The 17,690-nt window shown below is 30.9% G+C and overlaps 1 protein-coding gene across 4 annotated transcripts in view; it reads right to left on the bottom strand.

Moving 5' to 3' along the window:
- Positions 1-15,429, bottom strand: part of LOC139528098 (Na(+)/citrate cotransporter-like) — a 78,890-nt gene extending 63,461 nt beyond the window's left edge. For 2 of the 4 annotated variants that reach the window (XM_071323926.1, XM_071323925.1), the window contains exon 1: positions 15,033-15,429. In XM_071323926.1, coding sequence (XP_071180027.1) covers positions 15,033-15,143 — 111 coding nt within the window. In that variant the 5' untranslated portion in view covers positions 15,144-15,429. The remainder of the gene's footprint in view (positions 1-15,032) is intronic. The other 2 variants (XM_071323928.1, XM_071323927.1) reach the window with 1 other exon arrangement.
- Between the last annotated feature and the right edge of the window lie 2,261 nt (positions 15,430-17,690).

Consider the following 17,690-nt stretch of genomic DNA (forward strand, 5'->3'; position numbering starts at 1 on the left):
AACCACAAAACACATTTCAAGTTTGATGATTTGATTGGCGTCACCTTTACTGTCCTAGAGTTATGTGCCCGTTTACAAATGGAAAAAAAAAAGTTTTCGTTCTCAAACATGGGATTGTCTCAACCAAATGTTATGAAACTTATACACAATGCTTATTAAATTGTAACACAAAACACAGATCAAGTCAGTTATTTGAAACTACATTTTATAATCTTCCTGATTCAGATGTCTTAAACATCGGTAGTACATTAAAGTTATGGAAACCTTTTTAATTCAACTTAAAAACAAATTAAGAAACAAGTTACAAAGCGACTGATTAAAACAATGAGATTATATCAAACCGGCTCTGTGCAATTTATTCACTTCTTGTAGATATATCACTGAGAATATAAATAGGGAATGTGTCGAAGAAACAATAACACGACCAAATAGCAGACACAGCCGAAGACCACCAATAGGTCTTTAACACAGCGACCAAACTTTGCACCCAGAGGCAGACTTCAGCTGGCCCCTAATCAAAAATGTGTACTAGTTCAGTGAAAATAGACGTCATAATAAACTCCAAAACATATAGTTGAACTAAAATTAAAACATCATACAAGACTTACAAACGCCGGAGTCTCCTGACTTGGGACAGACGCAAAAATGCGGCGGGGTGGACCATTTTTATTTTTTTAGATCTCCCCCTACCCCTATACCTCAAGCCAATATGCTAGTTTGTAGCGATGCGATTAATAAACAGGTACATGTAAAATTGCTTTATCAAACTGTTTGTCTGTGATAGTGTACGTTGTTTCTATATCCAATACGTCTTAAATGCCAATATGTAATTGTCCTAGAACAACTATCAGAAACTCATCTCTGCCTAATTACATTGGGACAATAGGAGAGAACAAAAGCAAAATTATAGTTGCATCATCTGGCAATTAATCAAGGTTGCCATAATTCCAAAGATTGTGCCAGATTTATCTCATACTAAAATTCCACAGACTAAACGTTTCTTTTTCTTATTGCATAACGCACAAAATCATAGTTAAACCATAATTAAACGACTATTATTATAGTATTAATGAATCGGTATTTTTATAATGGCCCTGTTATATGTCCAAGGTCTGTAAAAATGGTCGAGAAAGTCTGTAATGGCCCGAGGCAACGCCGAGGGCCATTACAGACATCCGAGGCCATTATTACTGACCAAGGACTTATAACAGGGCCATTATAAAAACACCCATTTCTTAATACATTTATTAACCAACTGAAAAAAGTGTATGTGTTGCTTCCAACTTTGTGTACTCTCTTACTCTTTTAATTACAGTTTAGTTTGAAAAAAAAATAATTTGTACTTCACCATGATCAAGCTTTAAATATACCAAATATCCAAGATAAGTTGAAAGAAGTTATGTGTTGAAAAACAGGATGAACAGTGATCCCTTTATATGGTTCTTTAATGTTTGTTGCAGGTTACTAAATTAAATAAAATACAAAAAGGTATTATACTCTTTACAGCTTAATTTTATTAAATTTATTAAAAACCCTAACTGGGCTTAATACAGACAAGCTGGGCATTAATACAGGGCCATTACAGACAAACAGGGCCATTACAGAAATAACAGGGCCATTACAGAAAAACAGGGCCATTACAGAAAAAACAGGGCCATTACAGAAAAACAGGGCCATTACAGAAAATATGTTATTTTCAATAACCAGTCATTTTTGGCAATAATGTACTTAGTTGGTTAATAAAATAGCAGCCAATATGTAAATTAAACATAATAAAACCAACCAAACGTCCAATATGTACACAAGATGATCGGATTCACTTGTAATGGAAACATCAATTATAGTCCTGATCTGATAACATTCATGTCGTGTATCATTGCTGTTTGTCAAGTTGAAAATGTCATCAATGTGAATGTCTTTAAATAAATGTATGACGGGTATCAAATAACGACTAACAACCACTGAACATAAACTTTATTTCATACATATAATGCAAAAGAAATTGTGAAGACATTATTGTTATTGAAGATGAATACTATCCTTCCAAAACTCAACTGAAAACATTTTATCCAAGGAGGTTAAAAAATACAACCTTCTTTGTTTGACCGAAAAATTAGGTCCTTTAGGTCCCGAAACACTATTCATCTTACTTTTCAAGCTCAGCTGCTGTCCCTCAATATACTAATTATTACAATACTATGGCGTACGCTTTGTAAAGCAAGAAGTGAATTCATCGGCTCTTTGCATTTTAATAATTTTTCAGCTTGGTACTTCAGATGTTATAAGTTTTAGATCTGATGCGATGTCCTCTTACAACAAGACGATATTATTGATAAGAACATGTCGTAGGTATATGTATATATATTTTTTTCTCGATTTGAACTTGAAGTTATTCGATATTCGATATTCCATTTAGATAGTCAAGATAATATTGATTGTTTGATATTTGTTTATACGATCTCTGCACTTTTTTTTTCAATGGATTTTTTATATTTTTTTTTAACTTGGTTCCCATCATCTATTCAACTAGAAAATATGTGCCATGAAAAATATCGCAACAAACTATTATAATGTATTAATATGTTTATAATTTGAGTTAAGGATGTCATTGACCATATAAAAAAACAAAAATGGGTCGGAAACTTGGTGGTGAGGAAATATATGTAGGAAAAGGAAGCGTGTAGGCTTATATTATTCTTGTAAATTAGAAAAAAAACTATAAAAAAAATTAATTAAATAAACAATATAGATATACATCATTACATGTTGAGGCAACCTTTCGGTTGGGAAAATTTAAGGGCATACGATATAGTTTTGATCCCGTATTTACAGTTTGATGAAAATTTCAATATAGGCTATTTTTTGCCTGATTAAATCAAATATGTAATAAAAAATATACCATCATTTGCTACTTTTTGAGTTAAATGCGGTCGAAATATTGTATATTTGCTCAAAATTCAGATTTGTGGCCGTATTTTCCCTTTCGAAAGAAATCCATAACTTTTTTGTTTTAAAAGATAAACACAAATTGTTTTCTGTTAAATAATTTGTATTTTATAAGTATCTTAAAAACTTATGCATTTTTTATTCAGAAATAATTCATATTTATCAAATGGTTATGAATTGCGAAAAAACCGTAATTTTTGGCTGTATATTTATCAACATTAAAAAAATTGCACTATTTACAGTTTTATAAAATTTGAAGCACATAATCTCCCTGCAAAATGAAACAAAATGTCGTTTTAAAAAATAGGGGTCCATGCACTCGTTTTCAAATTAAATCAACTTGAAAGTTAAAATCAGTCTAAAAATGCATCTTTTCCCGGTATGTCACAGTTTGACGTCGCGAAAATAACATTTTACGTTAGCAACGTCATTACCTCCACTGTAACTGTATCGTATGCCCTTAAAACGTATGTTTTCCATAAATTTATCTTTGTTTCAAATAAAGATGTACTTGGCATGAGTAAAGTTTTACCCTGTCCAGTACTACAGTGAAAATTTAACGTAACATGTCAGTGCATATATGATAAAAACTATCATCCGAAGTAAAAAAATATTTTCAACTCTGTTTTTCTGTTTTCAAGCTTTAGTTACCATGTCATTCCAAATTAAAAAAAAAAAACAATTTAAAGAAAAACCAAATGAAAAAGAATGGTGCTTTAAAACATCATAGATACATATTTGTGGCTTAAAAGAGGGACGAAAGATACCAAAGGGACAGTCAAACTCATAAATCTAAAACAAACTGACAACGCCATGGCTAAAAATAAAAAAGACAAACAGAAAAACAATAGTACACACGACACAACATAGAAAACTAAAGAATAAACAACACGAACCCCACCAAAAACTAGGTGGGGTTCGTGTTGTATGTTAATATTTTCATGCAATGAAGTGCAAGAATAATTTCCGAAAACTCCTTATTTCGTATGAAACCGGATTTGACGCACCATGTTTTGTGGAATTGCTCTTAAAAGTTTAACAAATACCTCTTATATCCGAACAAATCAAAAACAGTAAATGATTTAGATTAATTCATATGTTAAGTAGGACCAAGGTCGTAATCTGTATCTGGACAAACAAAGTTAGATTCAAAGAACAACATTTTCCTTTGTTGCTAGAAAGAGTTAAGGCCTCGGTCCGATTTTAGAGTCTCTTCGATATACCAGGGACGATACCGCCCTGGAATAATCTTGAAATGATATAGATACTTGATAAACTACTTTTTCTGCATCCGAAACGCTTTTCCTGATTTATTGAAACTTGCAAGTGTATATAATGAAAAAACGTTCTAAGTTTGATTAACGTGTGTCTTATCATTCTTTCAGTTGAGTTTGCTGTTGTTGTAAATAGAATATGTTGAAACTAATTTCTTTAATTAGGATTCAAATGTGCACTGCAAGCAAACATATCTTTGAAAATATATTATACCAACAATCTCAAACTTATTGTTTTATAAAAATTAATGGCTAATGAGACTACACTCCACCAAAAGAAGTCACCAGTTATAGGTCACCGTAGGCCATCGACTATCAGCAAAACCGGTATTGCTTAGTCAGGATTAACATGCCTCGAAATGACAAATGTAAAACAATTCAAACGAGAAAACCAACGTCCAAATCTAGTCCATCAATGCAAAAGTATTTTATCTCATTTCAAATGTATTCATGGGTGAAAAATACATCTAAATCATGTACTAGTCAAGGACTTCAAATTTACTTGCTCGTTCCTTTAACCTGGATCGACCCTATACTGCAAGGTTGTCCGGTATTTTTTTGCTCGATGAGATATATAATATAACATAATGAGAAATAGTCTTGTCTGGTCCATCAGTAAAATGTGTTTCATCTGACTTTGAAATGTATTCATGTGTGAAAAACAAATCTAAATCATGTACAATGTACCAGCCAAGGACTTCAACTCACAACTTACAATTTATAAATCTTTAAAAGCTAATGGCATACATACTGCATTAAAGGTTACTTTAAGTCATTTTCTTTGATAATAAAAGTAAGGTGAATAAACTTTTTTAAGATTGAGAACAAGTATGCTGAAAATTTTAAAAAAAAAATGAAAATAAAAGTGAAAGTGAAATTAAATGACAGGTAAAAATTTAATACATTAAAAAGAAATGCTAGACATGCAAAATCAGTCAGAAAATTAGAAAATGGACTCGTAACAGTTCAACACTGTTAAGCTAGTACTGTAACAACTTACTGCAAAAATTCAGTCCAAACTATTTAAAACAATGAGACAACTCTCCACAAGAGACTAAATGACACAAAACTTAACAACTATAGGTCAACCTACGGCCTCCAACAATTAAGGTAGTTTGTATATTTTTTTTTCAGGAAAAGAGGCGGACGATGCCCTTCGAGGATCAACAATCTTCATCAGCAGATAGACAGAAACAATCACGGTAAAAATAAAAAAACGACAAGCAAAATTCTCCAATACACTTAGACTTCATTGGAATTTCTCTTATTCAAAATAATTATCAATTATTTGAATGACAATGAACAAGGGAATTTTGCCTTATATGACCCCGTTCAGTTAATGTACTATGGTTTTCAATCCATTAATAATAGTTATTATCAAACGTAATGTGTTTTTTATCCAAGCCATTAAAGTTCTGATTTTATCAAACCACTTTTAACTACTAAAAAGACTAAAATTTAAAAGCATTGGAAACATCTTAACAGGTTTAATAGAATTTCATTTCCGCCCCTTTGCTTTTTTAGAACTATATTCGTTATTTTCTGATATTTTAGTCTATAATCGTACACAAGATTAATTTTGATACGACCATCGAAAGAAAAATTAAAAGACCAATTTTCTATAAAACGTTTTATTATTATTTGTTGTTCGTCGCTTATCCTAAATGTCAATGGTGATTCATTTTATTTAGAACATTATAAAATGCATCGGAACTAACCACGTGCACTAACGTATGCTTTTTTGTATGATATGTACAAATAAATGCAGTTTGTGGGTAAATGAGGATACCAAAGGGACAGTCAAACTCATAAATCGAAAATAAACTGACAATGCCATGGCTAAAAATGAAAAAGACAAACATTAGTACACATGACACAACATATAAAACTAAAGAATAAGTAACACGAACCCCACCAAAATCTGGGGGTGATCTCGGGTACTCCGGAAGGGGCGTGTAATGTATGATCAAAACCACATAAAAAACCCTCTACGACATTCGTTGCCACGGAAACAGTATCCCGAATAAAAATATCTATCTTTTGTAATGATTGGGAGCTATGAAACTCCTTACATTCTACATGTTGACCCTTCATTCACATTTACAATCGTCCATGTGAATAAATCCAGCTGAAAACATTTTTTCATTTATTTTAAATGTCGACCATATTGCATAATATGATGGATGCATTTGAACTTGATGTTCTCATCACTATATTGTTACATAAGTACCGGACATCATATAAGAGCAACACATGTATTACGTGCACTTTGCACGTTCACATTATTAGTCTTTACAATGAGTCATGTCTTATTATAAAGTGAGACTATTCACATTTTGCAAACAAATAATTTTAACCGTGAATCATCGTCAAACGTAAATGCACATTTTAAATCTCGAGCAACATTTTATTGATTTTAAAACGTGTAAAATTGAGGTTTCAAAGTACTATTAACGCCTGCCACATTTTTATTTCCCTTTACAAAGTCACTAGTATCGTGTATCAAAATATTTCCCGTTATTGTGTTTAATTTAGTTACAGTTTAGACAGACTTTCTTTCCATTTACAGATTACAATATCACATTGTGACAATATGGCATGTCTATTGAGATAGCCTGTATGTTGCGCTCTAGACGACTGTTTGTTACTTGCCTTCGGGTTGCTGTCAAATTGACATATATACCCTTTTTATTCATATTAAAATTCTCATTAAAATGTTCTAAGATATCATAAAATGATACCGTATTTTTAGGGGGTTTATTTTCTTTTTCATTCATGCAAAGCATACTAAATTTAATTTAGATATCAAGCGTTATAAAAGTACACATATATTGATATCAAGTTCAAGGTCCTTTACCTATTGAAAGAAATACGTATGCATAAACAAAAACATACATTGAAATGTTTTTCAATGGGCATTTACAATATAATGTCATTTGAGACCTCATAAAACATTTAAGGCATTATTCATAAATCCAATAAAACATTATCTATACGTTAAGTGTTATAGTTTCTTATGTAAGCTTATATACAGTAACACAACAAACATCTTGTGATTATAAGCCAACGATCTCGTTTGATATAACTCATTAAAATGTCCTATCCTTAATTAATTATATAATTGCATTCGTTGTTTATTATCAAATATATTCCATAATGGGTTGGAACATGTTGTCCTCCGCAGTAAGAACCACGCAAAGATCTTTCGTAATTTCATCACAGTGTAGAACTCGAAATATAATTCATTTTAAAAATGAATTGTACAGTGTAGAGAAACTTGCTGTATACAAAAAAAAAACAATATCTGTGACAATTTTAAATAGTGTTGAGCTTTTCATTTAGTTATACTATAAATTATAATTCTGATTCTTTACGATGTCTGCAAGAATGACATAACAGTACATGATGTAAATAAATCTGGTTGCCAACAAATATTTTGCTATTTAAGCCGATTCATAATAAATAAGATATTAATGTTTTTAACCCTACTTTCAATTGTATGCAATAGCTATTATTGTGACAGGTATTGCTGTCAGCATAGTGTCTCCATACAAATATTTGTTATTCGTTTAAATATCTTTCCCAATTCATGGTCGTTTTATAATGCTGCGCGATCAGTTTTCAAAAGATACGTCCCAGCAAAACCTTGGGAAAACTAGAGTACAACAAGTTTGCGACCGATTCAAAATTTGAACCCAGCAAGCAAATAGTCCGAGACAGTTGCAATTTTAGCTTTGTTACATTTACATTTGAATGACATAAAGATACATTTTTCAAAGACCAGACTACATAAAATTAAAAAAGTTTTGAATGACAGAAAACTTTGTTCTTGACGAACAGGCTACACAAAATCAGTTTTGTGCATGTGTGTGTTGTTTTTTCTTAAAAAAAAACAAAAAACAAAAATAACAAAAACAATAAGCAACACCAACGTTACAAGACCTCATACAATACAGAACTCATTGTTAATGTATACAAATTGAATGCTCATAAATAAAGGCAACAGTAGTAAACCGCTGTTCGAAATTCATAAATCGATTGAGAAAAAAACAAATCCGGGTAATGCTATAAATAATATTAAAATGACAACATTACATGACAGTACTACAATACAAATAATTGGGAGGACATATAGGACAGAGTAACACACGAATAATAGCTAACAAAGGGTATCAGGTTTAAAATTGAATACGCCAGACGCGCGTTTCGTCCACACAGGATTATAACCAGTGACGCTCTGATGAAAAAAGTTCGAAAGCCAAAACAAGTATAAAGTTGTAGAGCATTTAGGACCAAAAGTTCCAAAAAAGATTTGCCCAATATGACTAGGTTTTCTGCTTGGGATAAGAACATCTTATCACTTATAAAATTCTACTTGTATATTATTTTTGCATACGTCAGTGTATATCATGAGTGTATATATATAAATTTTGATTCTGTTCATCATTCGTACAGCATGACTAGGCATGATTGAAGTGAGATAACTTTTAATGACAGATGAAGATATACGAAAGAATATATTCTGATATACAGTGTACGATAAATATAGATTTTGTTCTATTTTCATTTTATCTTTCCCGTCGAGACTTTTTATGCACCAATCAAAGGTCGATCTATTTATATCAAATTTAAAAATGAGAATCTTTAAAACTGGAAGATTGTTACTATGTAGACGATAAATTCTAAGATGTTATTGCAATCGAATTTTGGGTACAAGCTTATACACAATGATAATGAACTGTTTTGCATTGACCAGTAATACCATATTGTTCACCTCTTGAAAAATCAATCACTCATTATAAAAGTAAAAATATTATTGATAACCTGTGTAACTCTTCGCCTAATTTCAAATGCATAAAACTTCCTTTTATAACTTCACATCTTCACATCTAAAATCATTTACAATACACAAAAAGTCTAAAATTACAACAACAAAAACACAGATTTATTTAAACGTAATTAGCATTATTTAGCATCTTTATATCATAATTATGTTCTTTTGTAAGATATAAAAAGAAGTAGACTGTAATTCAGTCCTGTAGCCTTCAATGTCTGTATAAATGAAACATTCCTCTTATGATGCTGTGTTTGTCTATTTTAACCGTAATGTATAAATAGATATACCCTAGTTTTCGTTACAGGTCTCTTTAACCAATTTTTCATAAATTTGTACTATTCGTACTAATCTTGACGTGGGACCTAACTTGTAACCCTAAACTTTCTCTCGTCATGTAAAAACAAGACGTATTATATTTTGTAGTTATTAATCTCATAACTTCAAGTGACTTTTTATCGAAGTGACAAATGAAAAAGATTAAAATGTGGTTAGTATATGCAGTAGATAACATATTTTGTAAATTAAAACACTTTCCTCTATAAAGTGATTAAATGCTATCATAATATGATACCATGTGCATATACACTTTTTGATATGATATAAATATATATATTTAGATATACATCGGCTAAAGTGTCTACAATTTCAATGCATCCATAACAACTTTTCAATTCAGACTTTTATACAGTAAGAACTAATATGTTATAATTGCACTGGATTTCCATTTTTAGGATTATCAATGATCACGATGACAACACTGATCAGTAAGCAATAATAAGGAGTCTGGCCGAGGCAAACTTAAACTTGAATCACCTTCACATTTCAAGCAATAATTCTTTATACGTTCAACTGTTCTATTTATAATTGCGATATTCCTTTAATTTACACTTTCAATTATTATTTGATCATGGGTGACAAAAGCACTCGATCCCTTGTATTGTCCGTCGGTTTACAAATTTTCTTCAGAAAATTACTTTTGATTTATTGCACACAACACCAACGTCACAAGACTCAACACTGTTACTGTAATGTATTCCTTCCTTTCCTTTCGTAGTTCCGGTATCTATTTGCAAACGTCATGGCTGTATATAAATTTTGTAACTTTTCTCTACAGCATGACTATAGATGATTGAATTGATCTAAGTTTAACTTTTGATGAAAGATGAAGATATACTTGAAGGTAATACGAAATCACATAATCTCGTTTACGGTTCAAGTCTTTAGATTATTTTTCAAAGATGTTGTCCTATCTTGATCTTATTATATAATATATTTTCCCTGCGAGACATTTTATACATCGATTTGTGGTCTATGTATATCAAAATAAAAAAAATAGAATCCACGATATAAAGACAATAACAATCAAAACCAAGGAGTAAAAAAAGACTCACAAAACCAAAGAACATTTACATCAACAGTTATAAATTATAAATGAAAACTGGAATGAGTATAACATTCTTAAACTGTTGAATTTTATTAATGCCTTCGACTATTGTGTAAGAGTGAAATTCATGCATTGACGAGTACGACCGATTTTTAAACATCACTCTTATAACTGTAAACATATTATTGATACTGAGTATTGATAAACTGTTTACCTCTATGCCTAATGTAATAAAACTTCCTCTTTAAATATAAACTGCACAATGCATCTTTACATTACAAAGTTAAACATTACAACAAAAAGACGGACGACGTATTCACATAACGTACATGCCTTACATTAAAACAAAACATATCTATGTATGTATACAACTCTTTATATTCTATCTTATTGTGTAAGCAAAACAACTAAACTGGATTTTGTAGAACGATCCTGTAGCCTTCAAAGTATCTATTAATGGCACATTCTTATTATGGTGTTGTGTTTATCTGTTTTTAACCCTAAGGTATTATGTCTAAATATTCCCTACATTTTGCTACTAGTCTCTTTAACCAATTTAACATATATTTGTACTTCTTGTACCGATTCTTGATATGGGACCTGACGTGTAACCTTAAACTTTCTCTTGTCGTTTAAAAACAAGACGTATTACATTTTGTACTTATTAATCTCATTACCTCAAGTGACTTTAATCGAAGTGACGGATGATAAACATTTTAAAATGTGGTTACAATGTAGTATATACAGAAGATAACCGACTTTGTAAAAACACTTTCCTTTACAAAGTGATTTAATGCTATCATAAAAGGATACCATACACATTTTGTTGAACATTTTTTACAATGTTGCGGGTTCATTGATTGATATATATATATATATATATATAAACAAGTCTAAATTGAAAACTACGTTCAAACCTATGATTGCGTTGGATTAAAACCGGATTTTGTATACGTGTGCATGTAAAACAAATTTCGTTGTAGAAGGGTCTAAATACAGCACAAACAACATTTTCCAAAAGACCAAAAAAAATGTAAGAGTATATTTAAACAAAACGCATTTGACTAACAGGTCGAACAACTGATGTTCTTTAACCCTGCTGACTGCCATTGGCGATTGCCAAATAAAATTGATCACAAGATGTAACAAAATGGATCTTAATATAACTTTAATACTAAACAGAAAACAATTAACCAGTGGCCAAGATATTATGCCACAATATATATATATATATAATGCCCGAAACGTATGGGAATTTGTGTTATAGTTTTTATTATATATATAAGCATATATATTTTTTACGAATCAAATATACTTCACCATACTAATTTATTTATCTGACTGAAGTGGTTTACCATGTCAATGCATCCATTACGATTTATCAATGACGATTCTTTTAATTTAGTCTTTTGTGAATTCAGTATTGATATGTCATGTATGATCATGTATGTAATGATTGCAATAGATGATTTCCTGCATGCGACGATGACAACAACCAATAAGCAATAATAAGGAGTCTGACCGAAGCAAAGCCTTGAATCGCCATCACAATCAATAAACTATTTGTGTGTAAAGTATTTTTATACATTCAACTGCTTATTCTCATCGCTGTGATATTCCTTTAATTTACACTTTCAATAATGAATTCTCCTTAGAACGCAGGTGATAAAGCCACTCCCATGTAAAGAACTTGGGAAAGCACATGTTTATAGTCTTATAGTTCAATACATTAAAAACAAGTACGATGTTTTAATAATGAAGAAGAAGAAGAATTGTTTATTACAGTGCAACCTGAATATAAAGTATATCGTTACATTAAATACATAATATAAAACTTCAGCCAGCCAAATAGGCTTATGATGCACTGTTTGAATCGTTATTTAACATACATATATTTAAGAGACTTTATCATTGTTCATAAAATTTAGTGTCATGCTATATAAATAAGCGAATTGCAAAAAAGATAAGATAAATAATTCAAATCAAATGATCATAGTGTTATAGTTCTGATATGATAACAGTCTGCTATAAAATTTGCCACGAGCTTGCTAAGTTTGTGGTTAGAAAGAAGCTCACACAGTTTATCAGTGTCAGAAAGACCAGATATATCACGGAATGTTACACAAATATTTTCAAACAGTTTGTTTCTTTTCTCTGTATATTTTGGACAGTGGATCAAAAAGTGTATTTCGTCCTGTAATGTTAACAAGATATCATCTCAGTAAGGTTTAAACATTTTCTTCAGAAAATATACCTCTGATTTATTGCACGCAACTCCAACGTGGCAAGTCCTCAACACAATTCAGAAGTTACTGTTACTGTAATGTATTCCTTCCTTTCTTAGTTCCGTTCTCTATTTTCAAACGTATTGGCACATCTAATGGGTGTATTTTAATTTAGAAGCTTTTCCCTACATCATGATTGAATTGATATAAGTTTAACTATTAATGGCAGATGAAAAAAGTAAAATCACAAAACTACTGAACTACTGAACTCCGAGAAAAATTCAAAACAATGACAGTCGTATCAACTTCCATTATATTTAAAACGATGCGTGAACAAACCAGACATACTAGGTAAAATAGTCATACTATGAGTACAGCAGTCATTATTGGGTCACAATCTCAAAACAAACAAATATTTAACAAAAAAGCACACAAAGCATGTATCAAATTTAAAAACCACATTCATTGGTTCTCGTGTATGACGTCAGAAAATATATACGTCACATAGGAAGAAATATAAAATAATGTTGACGTTCAAAGTATATTAAAAAAACAATTTAACATGTAGAATGGTGGTATACAAGGTTAAAAAATTAAAAATTATGTTAGAACTAATTTCAGAAACAGACCGAGATTTAAAATTATCCAGAAGTTCTATAGAATTTTTAAGAATCCACATATGTTTTATACCACTACGCGAGTAAAACAATTGTAAATAGACTTGAAGGTAATACGGAAGCACAGTGAACGATAAACTTAGAAAAATTATGTTAGAACTAATTTCAGAAACAGACCGAGATTTAAAATTATCCAGAAGTAGATTTTGATCTATCTTTATCTGATCTTTTCCTTTCGATACTTTTTTTTAAACATTAATCGATGGTCTATTTATATCAAACTAAAAAAAAAAAATGATGGAATCCACGACATACATGAGAACTGGAATATCCATAAACTGTTTAATTTTAATGATGCCGTCGACTATTATGTATGAGTTAATTCACAAAATGAGTACGAACGATTTTCATTTCTTAAACAATCAATCACTGTTATAACAAAGATATCGGATATGCCGTTTACCTATATGCCTAATAGAAAAATAATCCTTTTTTAAACTACACTATACATCTTTATATTTGAAATAATTTAAAAAAAAACAGTCTTAAATTACCAAAAAAAAAACATGCCTTACATTACAGCAGAAACATCTTTCTAATCGTATTTTTGTAAACTGGATCATGTAGCATTCAAAGTTTCCACTTTTGTCTATTTTTAACCTGAAGTTAAACATACACCCTACTTTCCGTTTCATGTCTCTTTAACCAATTTTACTTATACATGTATGCGTACTTTTCGTACCAATTCTTAACATGGGACCTGACATGTAACCTTAAACTCTTTCTCGTCATCTAAAAATAAGACGTATTACCAATTCTTAACATGGGACCTGACATGTAACCTTAAACTCTTTCTCGTCATCTAAAAATAAGACGTATTACTGCATTCTGTACTTATTAATCTTGTTAACTCAAGTGACTATTTATCGAAGTGACAAATGATAAAGATTAAAATGTGGTTAGTATGTGCAGAAGATAACAAATTTTGTAAATTAAAACACTTTCCTCTACAAAGTGAGTTTATGCGATCATAATATGATATCATATACATAAAACTTTTTTAACAATGTTTACAATATTACGGGTTCATTGGTTGATATACATGGTATATATAAACATATAGATGTTTACCTATCAAATATACATCAGTATACTGACTTATTCATCAGGCTGAAGTGTCTATAATTTTAATGCATCCATAACGATTTATCAATGACGATTCTTTTAATTTAGTCTTTTGTTAATTCAGTAATGATATGTTATGTATGTACTGATTGCAATAGATAGTCATTTTAAAAATATCCTGCATGTGACAATGAGAACAATCAATAAGCAATAATAAGGAGTCTGACCGAAGCAAAGCCTTGAATCGCCATAACATTGCAATCAATAATCGATTTATGTGTAAAGTATTTTTTTACATTCAACTGCTAACTTTATCACTGATATTCCTTTTATTTACACTTTCAATAATGAATTATCCTTAGATCAGAGATGATAAAGCCACTCCTTGTATAGTACGTGGGGGAAAGCACATGTTTACAGTCTTAAAGTTCAATACATTAAAAACAAGGACGATGTTTTTATAATGGTTACAAGATATAACGTCAAGTTTTAAATTCGTTTGAACAATACGTGTAATTTTACCTGCTATGTAAAGCGAAGTAAAATATATATAATCTATATATAAAACTCAATAGTTATTTAAAGAAAATAAATAAAAATAAAAGATCGAACTAACGTACTTACTTTTGTATCAATGATTGTTACAATAGGAAGAAGAATTAATGGTACTAAAAACACAATAAGGAAATTTTTCCATTTTGTAATCCCTCTACAAATCTGTTTTGGCATCCCCATTTTAATACAGGTAAAGTGAAAATAAGTTTCCTGCTCATGCGGTTTAAGTAGTCAATACTCGGTTAAGGTCACATGAAATAACACAAATCTTAAGCATGAATTTTCTAAAAATAATAAATATGATGTGTATATCACGTCTGTGTACAGGGAAAATTTCAAAGTACTGTACATTATTGATCGAATTATTTTCTTCAGCAATCAGCTTGGATGTTTCAGCAGACACATACTTATAGGTATATTTAAATGTATTGGTGCAAGGCTATGACAGACTTTATTATAATGTGTCGACGTCATGTGTTTATAAAAAGCTTTATACATAATCTTATTTTAAATTGACATTTCAGTAGTCCGGAAACTAGCTAAGTGGGAAAATATTTTTAATGTCCTGCTGAAAACATATGATGAAAAATAATATCAGTAAACAGTATACTTTTTTTTTAAATAAACAGTAAAATAACAAAAATACCAAATTCCGGGAAATATTTTAAATGGAAAGTCCTTAAGCAAATGTCAAAATTAAAAGCTCTTGGACATCAAACGAATGGATAACAACTGTCATATTCCTGTCTTGGTACAGCCATTTTATTATGTAGAAGAAAATGTTGGATTAAACCTTAGGCCTCATATGTCGTATTCAATACAAAAAGATCTGTTGTGTATTACAAATGATCTTTGCTGTTATTTAGAACTTTTTGAAATATGATCATCCGGCCGAGGTTTGCATATTTTAATCAGAAAACCTATATGTTCTTTTTATATAATGTGTATCGTATTTTAGTCATTGTCCCAAGTAATATAGAAAGACACCGTAGTCGTCCATACGCAACAATTATTCATTCATATTTTTGATTGGTGTAAAGGCTAATAATCTCTTTTTCCACAATAAAAAAAATATTGATTAACACATAAGAACAATTTCGCATACTTTTGACGTGTAATAGAACGTTAAATTTAAAGATTTTGTACACAGCACTGTTTAGCATTGGTATGTAATAACGACTGTATCTTAAAAAAAAAAATCCTGTTAAAACATGAATAAACACTCGATCAGATCGAGAGAAAAAAAGGGACGAAAGATAGCAAAGAAACAGTCAAACTCATAAATCGAAAATAAACTGACAACGCCATGGCTAAAAATGAAAAAAAAGACAAATAGACAAACAAAAGTATACATGACACAACATAGAAAACTAAAGAATAAACAACACGAACCCCACCAAAAACTAGGGGTGATCTCAGGTGCTCTGGAAGGAAAAGCAGATCCTGCTCCACATGTGGCACCCATCGTGTTGCTTATGTGATAACAAATCCGGTAAATAGTCTAATTAGGTAGGTCACATTCATGGAAGGGAATGGGATTGTAGTTACGACGTAAGGAACATATCCGATATCATTTGTGAATCAGTTATTCCATAAAGGTCATCCAACTCTTGATGTCGTCCGTAAAATTTACGAAGGGATGATTTCAACTTCCCCATTTGGAACTCTTGGTTTAATAGCTTCTTTGTGGGCAGCAACCATCTATCAAGATAATCATGATAGGAAATGCAAGTACGGGAATATCGTATCAATTGGGAGATGTATACCCGTATGCAGGTGCTGCTGAAATGTTGCTACTTAGAAATGGAAAGTTCACAATTGGAAAGCTGGAATCATCTCTTTTGTAATAACTTTTTGTTTTCAACCGACCCTCATTGTCAATTTCTAGATGTAAGTCAAGATATGAGGCTGACTTAACTGTATCTGTAGTATCCTTTATCTATAGTTTTATGGGATAGATGCGTTCCACATAGTCACCAAATTTTGAATTATTTAGTGAAAGAACATCATCTATATAGCAAAAAATAGAACTAAAGGATATAGCTAACTTCTTATCTTTCTTCCTAAGAAGTTACTGCATGAAGTCAGCCTCATAATAATAAAGAAACAAGTCGGCAAGTAGAGGGGCACAATTTGTTCTCATTGGAAGGCGGACAGTCTGTTGAAAAACACGTCCTTCGAACGTAACAAATATGTTGTCAATCAAGATCTTGATAATATCAGTTTCAGAGAATTTTTTGTTGGAATCAGAGTGATCCTTTACAAAGTAGGATTTATCCTTCCCTAAGACAAAATACTTGTATCTACGTTGGCCATTCTTTTTTATGAAGCAAAGCAATACCAACTCTTTCAATTTGTCTTTCAGTTTGGAATGTGGAATACTTGTGTAAAGAGTAGAAAAGTCAAATGTTTTAATACTGTTACAAGATGAAAGAGAGTTAGATTGTATGTACTCTAACAGATCTTTGGAATTTTTAAGTATCAACATCTGATTCACGCCACCTCTAGAATAGGCAGTTTCACAATAACTTTGAAGTCCGTCTTTGATTGCTGATAAAATAGATGTTAATAATTTAGAAAGGGGTTTCGTGGAGCACTTGGAAGACCCAGCAATATACTGTTGTTTGTAAAGACACTTGTGAAGTTTAGGTATCCAATACAGTGATGGAAGATCCAGTTCTTCATCGTTGGTTGAAATTCCAAAGGAACATAGAACAGACCTATGAT

This window comes from Mytilus edulis, chromosome 6 (genome assembly GCF_963676685.1).
Source record: "Mytilus edulis chromosome 6, xbMytEdul2.2, whole genome shotgun sequence".
NCBI classification, from domain to species: Eukaryota; Metazoa; Mollusca; class Bivalvia; order Mytilida; family Mytilidae; genus Mytilus; species Mytilus edulis.